This window comes from Pyxicephalus adspersus, chromosome 5 (genome assembly GCF_032062135.1).
Source record: "Pyxicephalus adspersus chromosome 5, UCB_Pads_2.0, whole genome shotgun sequence".
NCBI lineage: Eukaryota > Metazoa > Chordata > Amphibia > Anura > Pyxicephalidae > Pyxicephalus > Pyxicephalus adspersus.
In genome coordinates this window covers 56,037,370-56,054,521 of record NC_092862.1, presented here as the reverse complement: position 1 = coordinate 56,054,521, position 17,152 = coordinate 56,037,370, and the positions used below count along the sequence as shown (strand labels likewise).

Here is a 17,152-nt window from a genome sequence, read left to right as displayed (position 1 = left end):
GGATTGTTTGAATAGTTAATATAGTGTGTGTGTGTGTGGGGGGGGGTGGAACAACATCATCTGACACCCTGCTTGTCTGAGAGATTTTGTAGATTTTATTAAAATGCATTTTCTGCCTGGCAGTGTTGTCACTGTAAACCCTAATTACCGTGTTTCCCCGAAAATAAGACACTGTCTTATATTTTTTTGGGCTTCCAAAAACACACTAGGTCTTATTTTCAGGGTAGGTCTTATATACTTTTTTTAATGAAAAAAAACACTTACCATATTCCCAAATTCCCCTTCTGATCACTCTGTGCTTTTTTTCCACTGTTCGGCAGTTAAGACATGGAACAGCAGGTGGCGCTGTGCCGGTTTCTTTCGCTCTGCTTTACAAACAGGAAAAGACACGATGCTGGCAGAGGAGAGAAGAGAGACATGCTGCAGCCAGAGACACACGCAGGATCGCGTATCAGGTGAGTATATTATTTTAATTTTTTTTTTTAACACATTTTTAAGGGCTCACTAGAACTAGCCTGGTTACATGCACTTCAGCTTCTGACAGGCGAAGTGCATGTAATATCACTCCGCCTGTGACAGGAGCCGGAACTACAAGGAAAGCATCGGCTTGTGCGGCTGTGTGTTAGCCCGCTGTGTGTACGCCCGCTGTCTCCCGCTCGGTGAGTACTGTTTTAATTTATGTTTGCTTTTATTTTTTTTTATTTTTTTTATTTTTCTACTAGGTCTTATTTTCGGGGTAGGTCTTATATTAGGGCAGGTTGGGGGGAAAGTGCTAGGTCTTATTTTCGGGGTAGGTCTTACTTTCGGGGAAACACGGTAGCATAAGTGTCTATTGTCTGTATGGAAACATTGTGTTAGGACACCTAATCTCTCCACCTAATTTAAAATTAAATCAGGTTTATATAGCATTATGTCAAATATGAATTGCTGCCAATTTTACACAGTACTGTTAAAAACTGCATCTGTAGGTTTGGTGAAAGCAATATAGTGCAACAGTGAAAAGCAGGAGGTAAGTTTTAGGGAGAGAAGCTTTTCACTGCTTATGTTCTGAGACTGACCCCTAACTCCAGTTCAATATAATCTGCAATCAAATTACCATTCTTAGAATAATACACAAATAATACACAAATATGAAATCAGCCTCTCTCTTTTGATCATCAATTACCAAATTCTGAATTCTTTTAAATAACCAAGAGTGGTGTAACTGTAATAAAACAATAACACACATTCAACTATACAAAATGGATTTGTTTTATTAAACGAAAGAAAAATCAGCTCTGTGGGTCAAATATGAAATAGAATATACAAAAACTTTACATTAGTTCTCTCAATTGAATAAAACCCTGATGCATGATAAGGTGTAGCAACAATTTCCTCTGCCTACGGAACATCCAATGTATACGTTCCCTGTAGCGGTAGAGTGCCGTACCCGGCAGTCATACACACTTGCAGGGAAGTAAGGTTAAAAATCTAATCACTGCTTTCCTAACAAATCCAAACTAATGCACAGAGGAATGTGTAAAAACAAGAAATATACTCAGTGACATTAGTTAGAGGCAAGTGACAAGTATGTCAAGTTTACAATTTTCTCATATCACATTTTCTAGATCTATACAAATATATATAGTATTCCTTTAAAAAAAAAGCCTTACGTTGGAGATTTATATACCTGGAAAGCACACAAGTAGGTCACAGCGTGCTTCCCATGTTGTGGAGCTTTTGTCCACTGCTGGACTGTGCTCACCCCCTAAACGCTTTTCAGAAAATCAAGACAAAGAAAGAATTAAAAACAAGTAACTGACACAAAGCACAGCCCCCTGTCAAAGTCTAGAAAGCTTAGAAAAAAGCTTTACGTCTTTGGCATAACACAACTTTTCCTGTTAACACTTCTCCTTTAGGAATAAAGATGAAATAATGTTTTGTTACCTTAACTAAAACACCTTTAAAAGAAGTAGCCTGAAATGTGTAAAATGTGTTCCCATCAAAATATACAAAAAGTTACTTCTGTCATGAAAAAAAAAAAAAAAAAATCATACATACACTGAAGTAGCAGACATGAAAGGTCATTTTGTGCACACACAACTTGTGTACACAAGTTACTAAAGGATTCCCTATTGACAAGGATGTCATATGAAGTCACTGAGCTCTGCTTCAATCGCTGCCGCCATCTCATCTGCTTCCGAGCTGCTTCCTTCTTCGTCCTCATTGCTGGACTCGCTTGCTCTGTCGTCTTCAGCATCCTCCTCCTCTTCATCCACATCCAATTTCCTCTTATGGCCTCTATAGGGAAAAAGGATCACATTGTAGAAATAAGAAAAAAATCTGTACAATCTTACTACAGCAAGGCAGTAAAAGCAAAACAACTAAATCTAAGAACGATTCAATAATATTTTTCTGCCATCGAAAATTTAATTCAAATGACAATACACTAGAATTCTATCTTTCTTCTCTATGGTATTTTATAGAAATCCCACAAGCAATGTCAAATAACGTGCCCAGACAGATAGATATGAAAGTCTTTACACATTCCTAATAAAGCAAGTTATCAACAATCCCTCAAGCTGCAGGCAGTGTGAAGAAATTCATTCTTGAAAACCCTGGTTCTTGTTTTTATTAGAGGGCATTTCAGTGCTTTTTCTGAGCTATACTTATAGACACAAAGTAACTAAGGGTTTGTTTGTTTTAAAGTAAAATAGGCACGTGTTTCATTCTTACAGTCTGGTTTCCATCCACAATCAACAAACATTTTGGTAGGTTATTTGCCTTCCTCACAAAAAGTGGTCATACATTGTGTTAATGACATGAAAGTATAGTAGGTATATGATTCTCTGACAACACTGAGAATGAACAGGGATTTAGCTAAAAGGGTCAAAATGAATTTTGCAAGAGTAAAATAGAGTTGGTCATGGAGACACTGAAGAATGTGGTTACCAGTAACAAGTAGAAATAGGTTAATAAAAAATCTCAGAAGAAAAGCTGACAGAGAAGACTGCACATCAATGCAAATCTTTATTTTTTTCTGCCTTTTTTTAACACCTAAAGCATTTGACAATTTTGAAAGTTTTTTTTTTTATTATGCCTCAATAAATAAAGCCTTAAAACTGAAAGCAGGTGTACTTTCTTTGTCTGCCAATCAGATGCAGAGCTGTTCCTCCCCACTAGAAGGACATATAGGCACCCAAGGAGCTAATTACTGAAATTAAAAAAAATTTCTATCATGGGTTTGTGATTAAAAAGCCATATTGGTCTTGGTTTTTGGCAAAAAATACACCAATATAGGGCAACATAATGACCTAGCCAGGGAGAACAGTCCATATATGACTAGCCGAATAGCCGTACTAGTGTAGTGTAATTTTACCCCCAAACATCCCTGTAAAGCCGATGTCCCCAACCCCCTGGTCCACTAGCGGGCCGTGTCTTTGGCCGGTGCACCCACCAGCGGGGTCAGAAAAAAGGGGAGAGGGACGCACCAGCCAGAGCCGCAGACCACATCTCCTGTTTGCATCACAGGTTTAGGGCAGTGGACGGGTTATGTCTCTGAACACAACCTGCCCACTCTCCCATTACAGGCTCAGACCTGCGATGGGAGAGTGAGCAGGTTCTGGCATCATGACGTCACTCTGGGGAAATTTTTTTCCCCTCTGATTGACACACGACTCCCAAGCTATGCGGGGACAGGATTCCGTGCATTTAGTGGTCCGCGACCTGCAAAAGTTTGGGGACCACTGCTGTAAAGAATGTCTCACGTGAAAGGGATAAGTAAAGTTGTGTAGTAGATTAGGCAGGACTGGCATGATATGGATGTGCTGAGTTTCTTGCAAACAACTATCAACATATTGTAACACAACCAAAAGGAATACTTTGCTATACTCATTGGCACCTGTAAACTATGTAAGTGTGCACTCAGTATAAGAAATATACAAATTGGCATATCAAGAATACCAGAGTTAATTTTTAATTGTATTTATCTTGTCACAAAGTCTATTACATAATCTATAACCAATTGAAGCTGCACAAAGGAAAAAAAAATCACTGTATTACTTTAATCACTAAGCCAATTAACATTTACAGAAGGAGTCCAATTATTCACTACTGTGCCCTAGACAGGCTTTGAAACATCACAGCAAATTATCCCAAACTTTGTCAAAAAAATACATCATTTAAATTTCAAAAGGCCAGGCATAAGCATGTGAACATGTACATTACACAGAAGAGTGTACACTCACCTAACTGCCTTATTAGGTACACTTGTTCAGATGTTTGTTAATAGAAATATTTATTACGCCAATCACATGGTAGCATTTCAATGCATTTAGTTGTGCAGACACTGCAAGAGGACCTTCTGATGTTCACACCAAACATTATAATGGGGAAGAAAGGTGATATGAGTGACTTTGAATTTGGCATGGGCATTGGTGCCAGGGAGGCTGCACCAGGTATTTCACAAACTACTAATCTTTTGAGATTTTCACACACAACTATCAAAATATGCAGAAGTGTCAGTTCTCTGGGCTGCCCTCTCTCAGCCATGTTGTTGCCAGAGGTGAATGGGCAGACTGGTTCAAGCCATTAAAAAGGCAACAGTAACTCAAATAACCACTCTCTACAAGCGAGGTATGTAGAAGAGTATCCCTGAAAGCGTAACATGTCAAAACTTGAAGCTGATGAGCAGCAGGAGCTGGGTGCCACTCCTGTCAGCTAAGCCTACAATTTGCATGGTCTCACCATATTTTAAACAGGGAGAGATAGGAAAAACATTGATGATTACTTCAAGCAGGTTAATACACCATATCACAGCTCAAATAATCTCAAACAGGTTTTTTGAACATGACAATGAGTACTAAAATGAACGCAACATTCACCTGATCTTAATCCAATAAAGCACCTTTGGGATGTGGTGGAACAGGACACTGGCATTATGGATGTGCGGCCAACAAATCTACAGAAACTGCATGATGCCAATATTTTCAAATGGAAAAAAATCAATGTTTCCAGCACCTTGTTGGCTCTATGCCATCAAAGTTTGTCTTCTAAAGACAAAAGGGGTGTATCTAGCATGGTGTACCTAATAAAGTGGCTAAAAACGGTATATGCTGTGCATACTTTGATATGCATTACATATTATTGCAGAACACCAGTCTCTTACAATTTAATGTTTCTAATACAGAAAAACAAACAATCAGAAAGGCCATTTGAGTAAAAGCCAATTAACTCACAGATGTGTTCTAGTTTTGGAGGTAAAACAGAGCTACTACTGGGAATCCAACTAAAATATAAGGGATAATTTACCGTACCGGCCAGAGCCGCTGAACACGTCCCTAGGATCTGAGCCTGCAATGGGAGAGTGGGCGGGCAGTGTCCCTGCACACAACCCACCTACTCTCCAATCACAAGCTCAGATCTGTGATGGGAGAGTGGGAGGGGTTATGACATCATGACGTCACATTCAGGGGCGTCATGATGGCATAACCCCGCCCACTCTACCATCGACTAAAAAAGTTTGCCCACCCCTGTGCTAGATGATGTTTCTAATGTAAACCAAACACAGGGCCCAGGGTGCCAAGACTATTGTGTGTTAAATCAATAATAATCTGAAAGCAACTCAAAAGTATCTAGAAGCAACCCAAAGCAATTCCTTATTCAACTTAGAACATATACTGCCTTTGACTTCAGCCTTTATGCCTGCTACAGAAGACATCACTCATATTATGCTGACTAGTGCAATAAATAGCAGACAACTGTCCAGAAACCCACTGTTTTCAGAAGGAATTACGGTGATTAGCCTGCTAGAAAAAAAAATTCAGTTGGATACTTTTGCAATAAACTTCACAAACTATATCAGATACAAGTTACCACAGATGCATACATTTGGATAAAATATACATCAAAAACTGGCAGTCACATGGCAAATTGAACACTAGGAAAGCTGGCATAATTATTTTGAGGTTAATTTTATTCCTAATTACATTGTATTCTTTCAGTCAATTGTGCACCTGACCAACCAATGTTCAATAATCCAACTGGTACTGGTCTGGAATACCTAAAACATTGACACATGTGTACAAGATTTTTTCCCTTTCAGTCATTTTCTCTGGATAGAAAGCAATTGCATGTACTTGCTCATTCATGTATATGATGCAACTTATGTATATATTGACCAACAAGTTCAATCTTTGCACAACCAATTAAAATTCTCCCTTTAGATCCGGATAAGATGTGAGCTTTAAGTCAAAAGACAAAATCTACCCATGTGTAACAGCCTTAAGACTTGAATCTAATAGATCATGTATTTGGAATGCAGGTTGGTAAATTTTTAAGGGCCATTTGCAGTGGAATTCCAATTTTCTGCTGTGTCATTTCCTAAATATCAAACCTTCAAAACAGCGTTTGAGCCACTGAAACTTCACAAAAAACTAAAAAAGAAATCTAGATGGCAGGTCTATAACCAGAAACACCAGCTTTCTATTAGGAAATGGACAGAGATAATAAAGATTAATATCCTGAAAAGGGAACGTGTGTGATCCTTTTTATCCAATACTGCCTTTATAATGTATCATAGCAACCCAGCAACATAATTCACTCATGAACAGGAACACAGGAGTAGCTGTTACGGAAAGGTATTCAATGAAAAACAAAACTAAACAAAAAACCCCAAAAAATCTGTTTAGTTGGGTTAGTAACTCATTCAGTAAAAAGTGCTCTTTTTTAGGACCTTTTAGGCAAATTGTGAAAATAGCAATATCTTCTTAAGCACAGAACAAATAAAGCAGCGGAGGCATTTTTAGGTCCAATCAGTACAGGGTAAACTCGGAATGATTCTATTTACCCATGATCTTCCAGCAGGTATGTCTCATTCATGTTGTGTCAGAAGGATTAGGTACTCCAGCTGAACTACGCTTGAAGTGGCTTTTCTTCCCGGGATGCTGTGCTCATGTCTAAGTGGCCATTTACAAGGACTGAACAAAGTCGGATATGAGAGCAGGTCATTAACACCTAATGACCTGTGTAAGCTCTGACCCAGGATTTAGTGGAGGTGAAACGGGTTGGTTAGCTTTTAATAGCATGTAAATTGTCTATTTTATTTAAAGGCAATTATCCCTTTTCTTTTTCATGTGTTAAAGTGACTGTCTTGATATGAATGTAGTTTCAAACCCGTTAATTACATAAAACAAAAAAAAACAATTTTCTTAGCATAGCTGTAATTATTTTGGTAAGAGGAAGCCACTCATATTTGCTTGGTACATATTCGGACTCCTGCTATGCAGTGGTAAATTAGAGTTGCTATTACTGCTCCTTCTCACATTGCAAATCTATGAGTTTGTCTTCTACAGGAGGGGAAATGGTCACAGCTCATGCCTAATATTTTTGGTGTCTATGTTAACGTACTTCCTGTTATACAGAAATGAAAATGATGTTACAAGTTTTAACCTTTCAGAACTTTCTGTCCCGTCTTCTGAATTAACTGGACAGATAGCTGTACAACATCTTATTCCGAACAACCCTGCTTGGTTTCAGCAGCCATACCAAGGGGTTTTAGTCCCTTATCTCCTTGAACTTTGTAGACAGCCTACCATCAGAAAGAAAGTGTTCTATGTGGTGCAGCGAAAAATCTGAACATAGTATTCTCTATTTCAGATAAGGTAAAAAAAAAAGTGAGAACCTACTAGACCAATTTACAGATTTACCCAAAATTAACAACTAGTTACAGCAGGGATCATATTGTTGTTTACTGTTTAGGAAAAATACAGAAGATTTAAAGTAAATGCTTCATTTGTACTGACCTTTGCACCATTATTTAAATGCAGCCATTGTGATACACTTTTATAACCATAGCTTTTCACAATGATACCTGTCCAGAGAATGTCCTGGGTTTTTCATGAAGTCAATAAATTAAGACTTGTACATTGGTAATTGCAACAGAGTGAAGTCAGAAAGACAAAGCATTTAAACTGAGGGAGTATAATTAAATATAATTGCATGAAAATTCTGTCTGTTCTCTGTATGAAAACTTTCTCCTCTACTAAAAGTACCACTCTCTGATATATCATTACTTCCACTAGTTTGTTTTGTTGGCAAGGGCCAGGCTTATTGCACTTAAATGGTAGGAGGGAGAACATTTTTTAAGTAAACTTTGCAATAAATTGCTATTTTAGACTGCAAGTTTAACTAACAATGAAACAAACAAAATTTAATTTAGAAAGCAAAATCAAAAAGGATTTTAAGTATTGGTATAAATGACAAGCAGCCCAGAAAATGTGAAGTGGGTGGCATAAAAGTTTTTTGTAAACAAAAGAATAAATTGTGAAAATTATGCTGCCATCCTGAGAAAGAAAAAAGTGCTAAAAAATACCTTAGTGGCAAATTATGTGATTTTGATCTGTCATTTTAGTTTAGTTAGACCCATACATGATGCTGGAATTTTACAATGTTTGATTAACAAAAGGTCCTAAAGACCTACCTAGCCTGGGAAAAGCATGACCTCAGGTGACAATAATTTGACGTGTATACACAGCCGTCAGCTATAATATAGGTAACTTTACTTTATTGACCTCATCTGTGCACTATACTCAACTAACATGCATTAAATGAATTTATTACAACAGGGGCATTCACCACAAATAAATACATATAAGGCTGCGTCTTATTTGTCAAAGTATATGCAAAACGCTTCTGTGTATTTGCAACCCTTGTACTTGCAAACCTGGGGAGCCAAGACAAAATTGGTTCCCCCAGTGTGCATTAGAAGCTGCATCAATGCAATTAGAACCCACCTTGTGAATGAAGGACATTCGGAATTATCTAAACTTTTTCTTCCTTACTAGCTTTGCTGTCCACGAGCCCACATTTATCTATTCACAGATACCAAGTCTGTCTAGGAAGGGTAACTCCTCCATAATGGCAAACACCCATCAAAGGCAGTTTGATCATTAGATCTTCTCCAGAGCCAGTCTACTACTTGCATCAGGTATCTTAGGAGGAATACTAAGTGCTGTGATATTTTCAGGAAGCTATAAACACCCTGCTGGTCTTTCCCACAGCTTGCCTTTGTTACAGAGCGAAGACCACAGACCCAGCAATGAAAATGTCCCAAAAATGTAAAGGGTTCAGACAGGAGGGCAAAATAAAAGCAGTTTAAACTTCTACTTTAAAGGTACAAACATTTATGGGTGCAATAAAAAAAAAATTTAGTTAACATTTACCAACCTGCTTTTTTAACAAGATAGTTTTTTACTTAATCACAAAAGGATTTCTTTCTATGTGAGCTGGCTCAAATTCACATTACAATCTATGCCTGAACCTGAATGAGTTATGATAAAAACTGCATGCTCAGGAGATATTAATTTTCCACATACCTGTGCATAATGATGCCCAATAGCTTGGGTGGATTTAAGACGGCACGATTAATATAATCAAGGAAGTTCAATAAGGAAACCACTGCTGTTACATAACACTACATAACATTATTTCCCTTACAGTCAGCACACTCTTCACTGGGTGCAGAACCTACAGGGTGATCTGGTTTATAAAAAAAAAGTTCATATATCTACTGTAGGAACCATAACATCAGGTGCCTTGGATAGGCAGATAGGTCCGGAAGCTTGAGCGATTCTTAAGTTGGAAGGTGTTAGGAGTTTACATACGTTTAAAGTGAATTTTAACCAAAAATTAAACATACTGACATTTACCAATTCCTAGATGTAGTGTCTGCATTCATTTTAAAGTTGCCAAGGACAATGTGTTTCTGGCAACTTTCTGAAAATGTTGTTAGCCTGAAAAAAAATAAAATAAATAAAACTAATGCAGCCACTACATTGACGGACTGGCAAGCTGTAATATTTTGTTGGTTTAAGCATTGGAACAAAGAATTTATTTTTGCTTCTTAGAAGTAAAAGGATCCCAGACCACCCAAACAGCTCTGTCAATAAAACAGTCTGAAAAAAGTTCACTCAACAAAACATATTTCCTTGATCTTTTTTTACTATGAATTATAAATAGACTAGAACAATATACAGTGAAAGTAAAAACATTCATAACATGCCCTTTGGCCATATTAGTTTCAGATTATCTTCATACTCTGCAACATCACAGCAAGTGAATCTAAGAAAATCTCACAACTCTCTATATATACTATGATTTTTTTCTATAACAATTAAAACATCATAGAAATGTAAGCACCATACTTCCTACTCTACATATTAACAGTTTCAATTACAATTTCACACAATTAATGGATTCTTTTACACATTTTTTCCCACCAAGGAAAGTAATCACATGTAAGTGTGAGTGCCATAAATCGTAATATTCTGTCTGAATGTTGTTTACCAACATACAGTATATCATAAATACCAATCTAATTCAGAGTATAGAGAACTGTACTAATTATAGCCATCTAGTTAAAGCAGATATTATAGCAAAAATAAAGTGCATGTAGGCCTGTTTTTGTCTTTTGATTTATAGATGTCACATCCTTTCTCATCAATTTCCAACAATCATAACCATAATTATCTTTATTCTCTCTTATGTAAGAGAGGTGTGTACTTTGCCTGGGACACAGGTCACATGTCCATGGAAGCTGTAACTTCCATGGCCAATGAAATATATTGTGATATATGGCTCCTGTGGAGAATGATACAGATGATAGGACATGTGGGGAATCTAGCAAGGGAGTCATCAGGGAGGCAGTTGAGGGACCAGAAAAGGCAGCCAGCTTGTAATGGCATTGAAAACAATAATGGTGGCAAGTAACAGGGCTTGCAGAAGCTTGTAAGAAGAGGATGCTGGGATTGAAGAATGTGCTAAATAGTGCATTGCTAAATGGGCTGGGGATATAGGGAGAAGCAGTATTTAGATGTACCTAATGGAACTAGCCATTTACATTTCTTAGGTACAGGTGGGGAAAAAGATGGCTGTTCTAAATATGTACTCGAGTTTAAGATAAACCAAAGAAATACAATCACGTAAAACTGGCCCGACATTTTTTAAACAAGTAGCTATAGTACTATAGACCAATTCCTAGGGATTGTGAGCAAATTTTTGCTCACTAGTTTATGTTATAGGAAAGATACTTGCAAACTTAAAAACAGCATCCTTTTTTTTTTTTTTTTTTTTACAGAGAAGGCCTGATGAGCCTGGTCTTCGAACTTTTATGATAAGCATTTTGTGTACAATCACCCCATGCCAGACATAAGGGCTCCGGGTGGCCAAGATAAAAGTAAATATTCATTAGGAGTTATTCACTTACTGGCTATTTTATTAGGTACATATGATTAATTGCTTATCTAATCTGCCAAATAAATACCAGTAAATCAATGCATTTTTCCATGCCGACACTGCCCAGATGAGTGCGGAAAAATGTGATTTAACCCCCCTAGCTGTAGTCCCCAAGTGTGACTTGGGGTGGATTTTCCATGCAGAAAGCGGTAATCCAGAGTCACACCCGGGGTTGCTAAAAACACACTTACCTTGTTCCATTGTCATCCCCTGGCGCCCTGCTGGTCCCCGCAGGTCCTCGGGACGCGTCTTATTCCTCCGGTCCCCAGCCGGCGACTGCAGAGACGATCTTCGAGGTTTCTCGGTGACGTCGGTGAGGGCAAGAGGAGCAGCAGGAAATTCAAATAATTTTGTATTGGATTCAATACAAAATAGCTGTATTGAGACCAATACAAAGAAATCTTTATATAATATATATATATTATACATGCTACTGTACAGTTATATTACGTTTCAGTTTTTTTTAATTTAAGGTTTTTTATTAAATGTAATAAATATTGGACATATTTCGGTGAATTATGCCTAAGAATTAAAGGCCTACAATGTAAAATAAATTTTGATGCAAAAAACGCTTTTTTTATGGCAATACGGACAGAATTAGAACGCTAGGAAGGGAAAAGTAAATTTAACATGGTTGTTGGCGCAAAGTGGGCTGGTCTGAGTAATTCAGAAACTGCTGATCTGCAACAATTTCAACGCACAACCATCTCTAGGTTTTTAAAGAATGGCCGCTGTCAGGCCATAAATGACTTGTTAATGCTGGAGATCAGAGAAAAATACCCAGACTGGTTCAAGCTAAAAGAAACACAATTGTACCTCTCAAACAACAGCAAGACAATCTATGAATGCACAACATGTTTAACACTGAACCAGATGGATAATCCTGAACCTATAAGCAGCAGGAAAGACAGTGGTACCACTACTGTCAGCTGAGAATAGGCGCCTGACGCTACAATTCGCATGAGCTCCCCAGAATTAGACAAGAGAAGATTGGAACCTATGCCTGGTCTGAGTCCTAATTTCTGCCGTGGCATTAAGATGGATGGGTGGGACTTTGATGTTCTAGATCTATCCTTAATTTAACGGTTCATGCTGGTTGTAATGTAATGGTATGGGGGATATTTAATTGCTCCACTATTGGCCCCTTAGTAACAACTGAGCATTGTTTAAATGCCACTGCCTACCTTAGTATTGGCACAGACCATGTGTGTCCATTTAGCAAATGATTGATACTATGAATCATTATAGGGCAAAATCTGTGAATAATTTTTGCAGCACCTTGTTGAGTTTATGATACAAAGAATTATGGCAGATTCAGGGTCAGAAGGGCATCCAACCAGGTACTAGCAAGCTGCACCTAATAAAGTGGCCAGCGAGTTCATAAAGAGTTCTCTAGTGGAAAGGTTTCCTGTCATCCACCACATAAACAAACAAAATCAAATTGCTTTCTAAAATATTTTTTACTACAGAAATCACCTTTCGGTAGTATATTTTACATGAAAGCAATCGGAATTAACATAGTACCATGCGTTCATATTAGCTAAAATGGTCTGTGTTGGACAGCTAAAATAAAGCACTTCTCCAAATAACAAATGCTATCTTAAATGCCATTTATTTTAACAGCTAAAATTAACATTAAGCCTTAAATAACATTCTGACAAATGGAAAATTTATGATTGTCTGAGTTAAATATTAATCATAGCACTTAGCATTATGAATATTGAATGGGGTTTCTTGCAAACATTTCCACAAGTTGCATTATTTTACAGATCATCAATCAACATTTAAACTCCTTTGCAAGCACAACATAAGACTAAGTACCAGCAATTACTGAGCTTCCCAAACATCTATAGTGAGTTTTGTAGAATTGGTTTACACTAATTTACCAAGGTAAACCTGTTCAAGCACATGATCTTTAAATGCCCAGAATAAATCTTACTCTAGAGTTCAGTGCTGACAAAGCTTAAAAAACTAGGAATACCAGAGAGGGGAAAAGGTCATCTGTCAAAACCTTTGACAAAAAAAGCTGATTGTGCTGTCCTGAATGCATCTTGTAAAGAGGATGTTGTACTCCACTTCAAGGTCTGTTAAAATCTTGTGAGCATAGAAGAGTTGAGATGCATCTGTGGTGGTTGCACAACAAGCTTCCTGGTGCACGCAGAAGCAAGGTTCTCTCTCTCTCTCTTATATATATATATATATATATACACACACACACATACACACAAAAAGTTGAAAGGGTCCTTTAATAAGTGGTTTCAGTTCTCTTCCCACAATTTGCAAAGCATCATGGGTCATCTGTTGTCCAACACTAAACCACTTGCTAATGCCGATGGAATATGTTCAGAGTCAAATCTGTGATAGCAGTTAAATGGCAGAACACCCTAAAAAGCTGCATAACGCTTTTGGGGAAAAAACCCCATACCTTTACCACCTTCAAATGTCTGCAAAAAAAGGCATTTAAATTGATTCCACTTGTTTCTATGATCCCCATGGGCTTTGGTGAGGTTGAGCACTAGCTGACAATGGTGATCTGCATGGAACGGCTGTAGAAAACTGTCTGAACAGCCTTAATTTGTCAATGTTTGAAATATAAAAACCTGTGTTTAAAGAAGATCTGAACAGCTTGATGCCAGTAAAAAATACAGCATTGTAACAAAGAAGACAGGGACCCTAACAGTAATTCTATGGTCTGTGATTCATAAATCTGACCAGAAAGGAAACCTCAGTTGCAGAATAATACATTACACAGTGGGGTTTGAAAAATTTCTCTCTGCGATATCAGGTATTAAATAACCTAGGAGTACCCATAGACATCAGGTTACAGTCTAGATTAAGAGGAAATACCATTCTAGAATCTGTGAATATCCCATAGTATAACTGCCAGCCAATAATTTATTGGCTGGCACTACAAGCGAGCCCCTTCAATACTTCCTGACAAACGTGGACTATTTGGGAACATACATTAAACTTAAACCCTGGAGCAGATGGATTGTGCAGGTCTAACTGGGCCAACAAATCTGTGAATAGGATTCACATAATCAAGGTTTAAATAAATAAAAAAAGAATAGCAACTTCAATCCACCCTTTTCTAGTTGTGTTGGAAGTAGTTATGGATCTTTCGCAATCGGAACATTTTCCTGCCGAAAAGAGAAGTGACTGAGGCCAAAAGTGAGGGTGAGCCATATAAATTGTAAGAATTTTTAACAGTTTGTTGCAGATTGCTCCCTTTTTATGTTATAAAAAAGGGGGTTCGTTTTACTTTGCCCTTTCCAGACAGAGACTAAATTGGAGGAACTGCTTTAATTATAACCACCTGTTTGAAATGAAGTGCTTTGATAAAGAAAGCTGCAAAAAATGTAAGTTGAGCAATGCATTCCACAGCATAATACATAAAATGCAACACTGTTAAATATGTCTAGTTTGCACTAACACTCACTGCAAAATGCACCATATTCTATCACACTAGAAAAAAATAGGAGTACAATTTCATAAAAGTACTCTGCAAGTACGAGTTGTATGCAAGTTGGGTGTTTGTAACTTGGGGACTGTCTGTACTAGCACATCTAGAACCCTTGTTAGCTCAGTCCATTTGTGGTCCCTAGAAGTTTACCCTAAAATATCACTGGTGGCATTTATTAGTTTTTGCCTCTCTTCTCTGATGCAAATTTAAAAAAAATATTACAGTAAGATTAAGGTTCCAGTATTTACCTTCACACCTGACAATTTTCCACATTTATTATAAAATATTATCCTGTTATTCACCCATACCAGTTAATGAAGTTCAAAAGCCTCACAAATGTATAGTAGCACCTTCTTGCATTTTACAATCCTTTAATTCTACAAAGACATATAATCTTGCATTTCTCTGTAAATTTCATCATTATAGATTTTTTTATATGAAGCAGACTGTAAAAGTAAAATTACTTACAATAAATGCACAAAAGAAATAGTGAAAAGAATGAAACCCCTATACATCTAACTTTTTCTTTTTAAATAATCAAGATGTCCTTATGACTTTGAAAACTCCAAAATGATTGTGTTCTTTTGAAATGTTTTCATCTCATTCAAGTGATGAAGTAGACCCTAAAGCTGCACATTTGCCAGCTTTGTGCTTTCACCTCTTTTCCTTTCTGTGCTCGGCACAAAGTAGAAAAAGGTGTCCCCAAGGTGTCATTGTATGAAAATAATTGCTAATAATCTTTTTATGCATACATACTTCCAGAATACACTCAGAATCTTTTGGTGGATCTGTCTATATAAAATGGATTCAGACAAACGTGCCATCCCTTGATAAGCATAGCCATTGGGAGAAACTAATTATTTTTAAAATACCAGCGAGAACAATGTGCATAAGTTTGGTAGGTGGGTGCCCTCTGTAGTGTTGTGTCACTTTGACAACCGTGCAGCAGTAAAATTTGAGCAAGTCTTTCTATAAGGAGCATTACCATATCTTTTCATTATAAAGCATCTTCCTATACTTATTTTACACATTTGCATAGCACTGACAGCTTTCCTGAAACATTTTGTAAACAGCAGCTAACTACAACAGTCCCTGTCCTAAATGCTTACAATCTACTGGCCATCTCACAGACGCACACAAACAGTAAAGGTCCAACAGGTGGAAACCAATTTACTTCCTATTACGAGTTTTGGGTCCTGGGGAAAATTTCTCTGGAGTCACATAGAAAAGTAATACTCCATGCAGATAGTGACCTTGGTGGGTACAAAACATTGGACCTAACATAGAAAAGCAAAAGAACAAACCCCCACAACCCACCATGCCCTCAGATACTCTTCTGTCCTTTACTTTATTATTTAGTTTTTCTTTGCCAGATTCAGTTCAGATGCTTTCTAAAACTAAAGTTTTAATCAAAATTATAGCTATATTTTATGATTCTTTCAGGAGCATGGGTAGTATTAGTCAGGATGTCAAAAATATTTTAGAGTTGACATTGTGGACCAGAAAATAGTACTCTACTCTGCCCTAATGACAGAGGTTTAAAGCTGAACTCCAGCCCTGCACAGCTCAGACTCATCTGTGGTACTAAAATAACTAATTCCATTGGGCACTCTGAACTTCTTCCAGTGTGTATTAAAAGATGCTGCATGCTCGGCTTATTTTCTGGATAGAGGACATCCAGCATCACCTGTCTCTTTCCTCCTAGCCTTACTTCCCCTTCATTAAATTGCAGTTTTCCCAATCACGGAGGATCTGAACAACCTATGTGCATTTAGATGTAGTCTACCTAGTAAGTGCAATTTCTCTTGCATTACATTGATCTGCTTGCATTGCACAACGATGTAACTTAAAATAATAGATAACAAAAACTGGAAGGTTTTATTCAATAATTTAACTATGTTGCTAGGGGAAAGGAGTGAACAGAGACTCCAAAATATATGCACATTACATTGTATCTGAGCTTTTTAAGCTCTGACCATTCCTAAAATATTTTTTTATTCACAACAACCAACTAAAGGAAAAAAAGGTTCTCTTTCTTTCTGAAAACAATGTACATATCTACTTACCGCGGTGTACTGTCTGACAAACTTTGCTCACTTGAGGAGGATGATTCTGCCCTGGATCCCAAGGTTTTCTCTGAACTTTCTTGTTTTGTACTTGGAGTCTTCTTTACTTTTGCAGACTTCTTCTTTTCGCTGTCACTGTCATCACTTCCTTCTCCCAAAATGTCATCAACCTGGGAGCAACAAAATGATTTTAAAAAATTTATATATATGTAAAGAAAATCATGGTGGTTGCAACATAGGCACTCCTAGACATTTATTACAATCATTCTATATGGATAAGGACGTTCAGACCTCAGAAAATGCCTCCAGCTGATAAATCTCAAATATCAATGGCTGAGATGTCAGCAGTTTG

General features: G+C 37.4%; 1 protein-coding gene across 1 annotated transcript in view; it reads right to left on the bottom strand.

Annotated features, from left to right (window-relative positions):
* Nucleotides 1-1,233: 1,233 nt before the first annotated feature.
* Nucleotides 1,234-17,152, bottom strand: part of CTDP1 (CTD phosphatase subunit 1) — a 52,018-nt gene continuing 36,099 nt past the window's right edge. Inside the window, exons 12-13 of the mRNA XM_072411558.1 lie at nt 16,801-16,970; nt 1,234-2,280 (exon numbers count right to left, since the gene is read on the bottom strand). Of these exons, the coding sequence (XP_072267659.1) occupies nt 2,127-2,280; nt 16,801-16,970 (324 nt within the window). The 3' untranslated portion in view covers nt 1,234-2,126. The remainder of the gene's footprint in view (nt 2,281-16,800; nt 16,971-17,152) is intronic.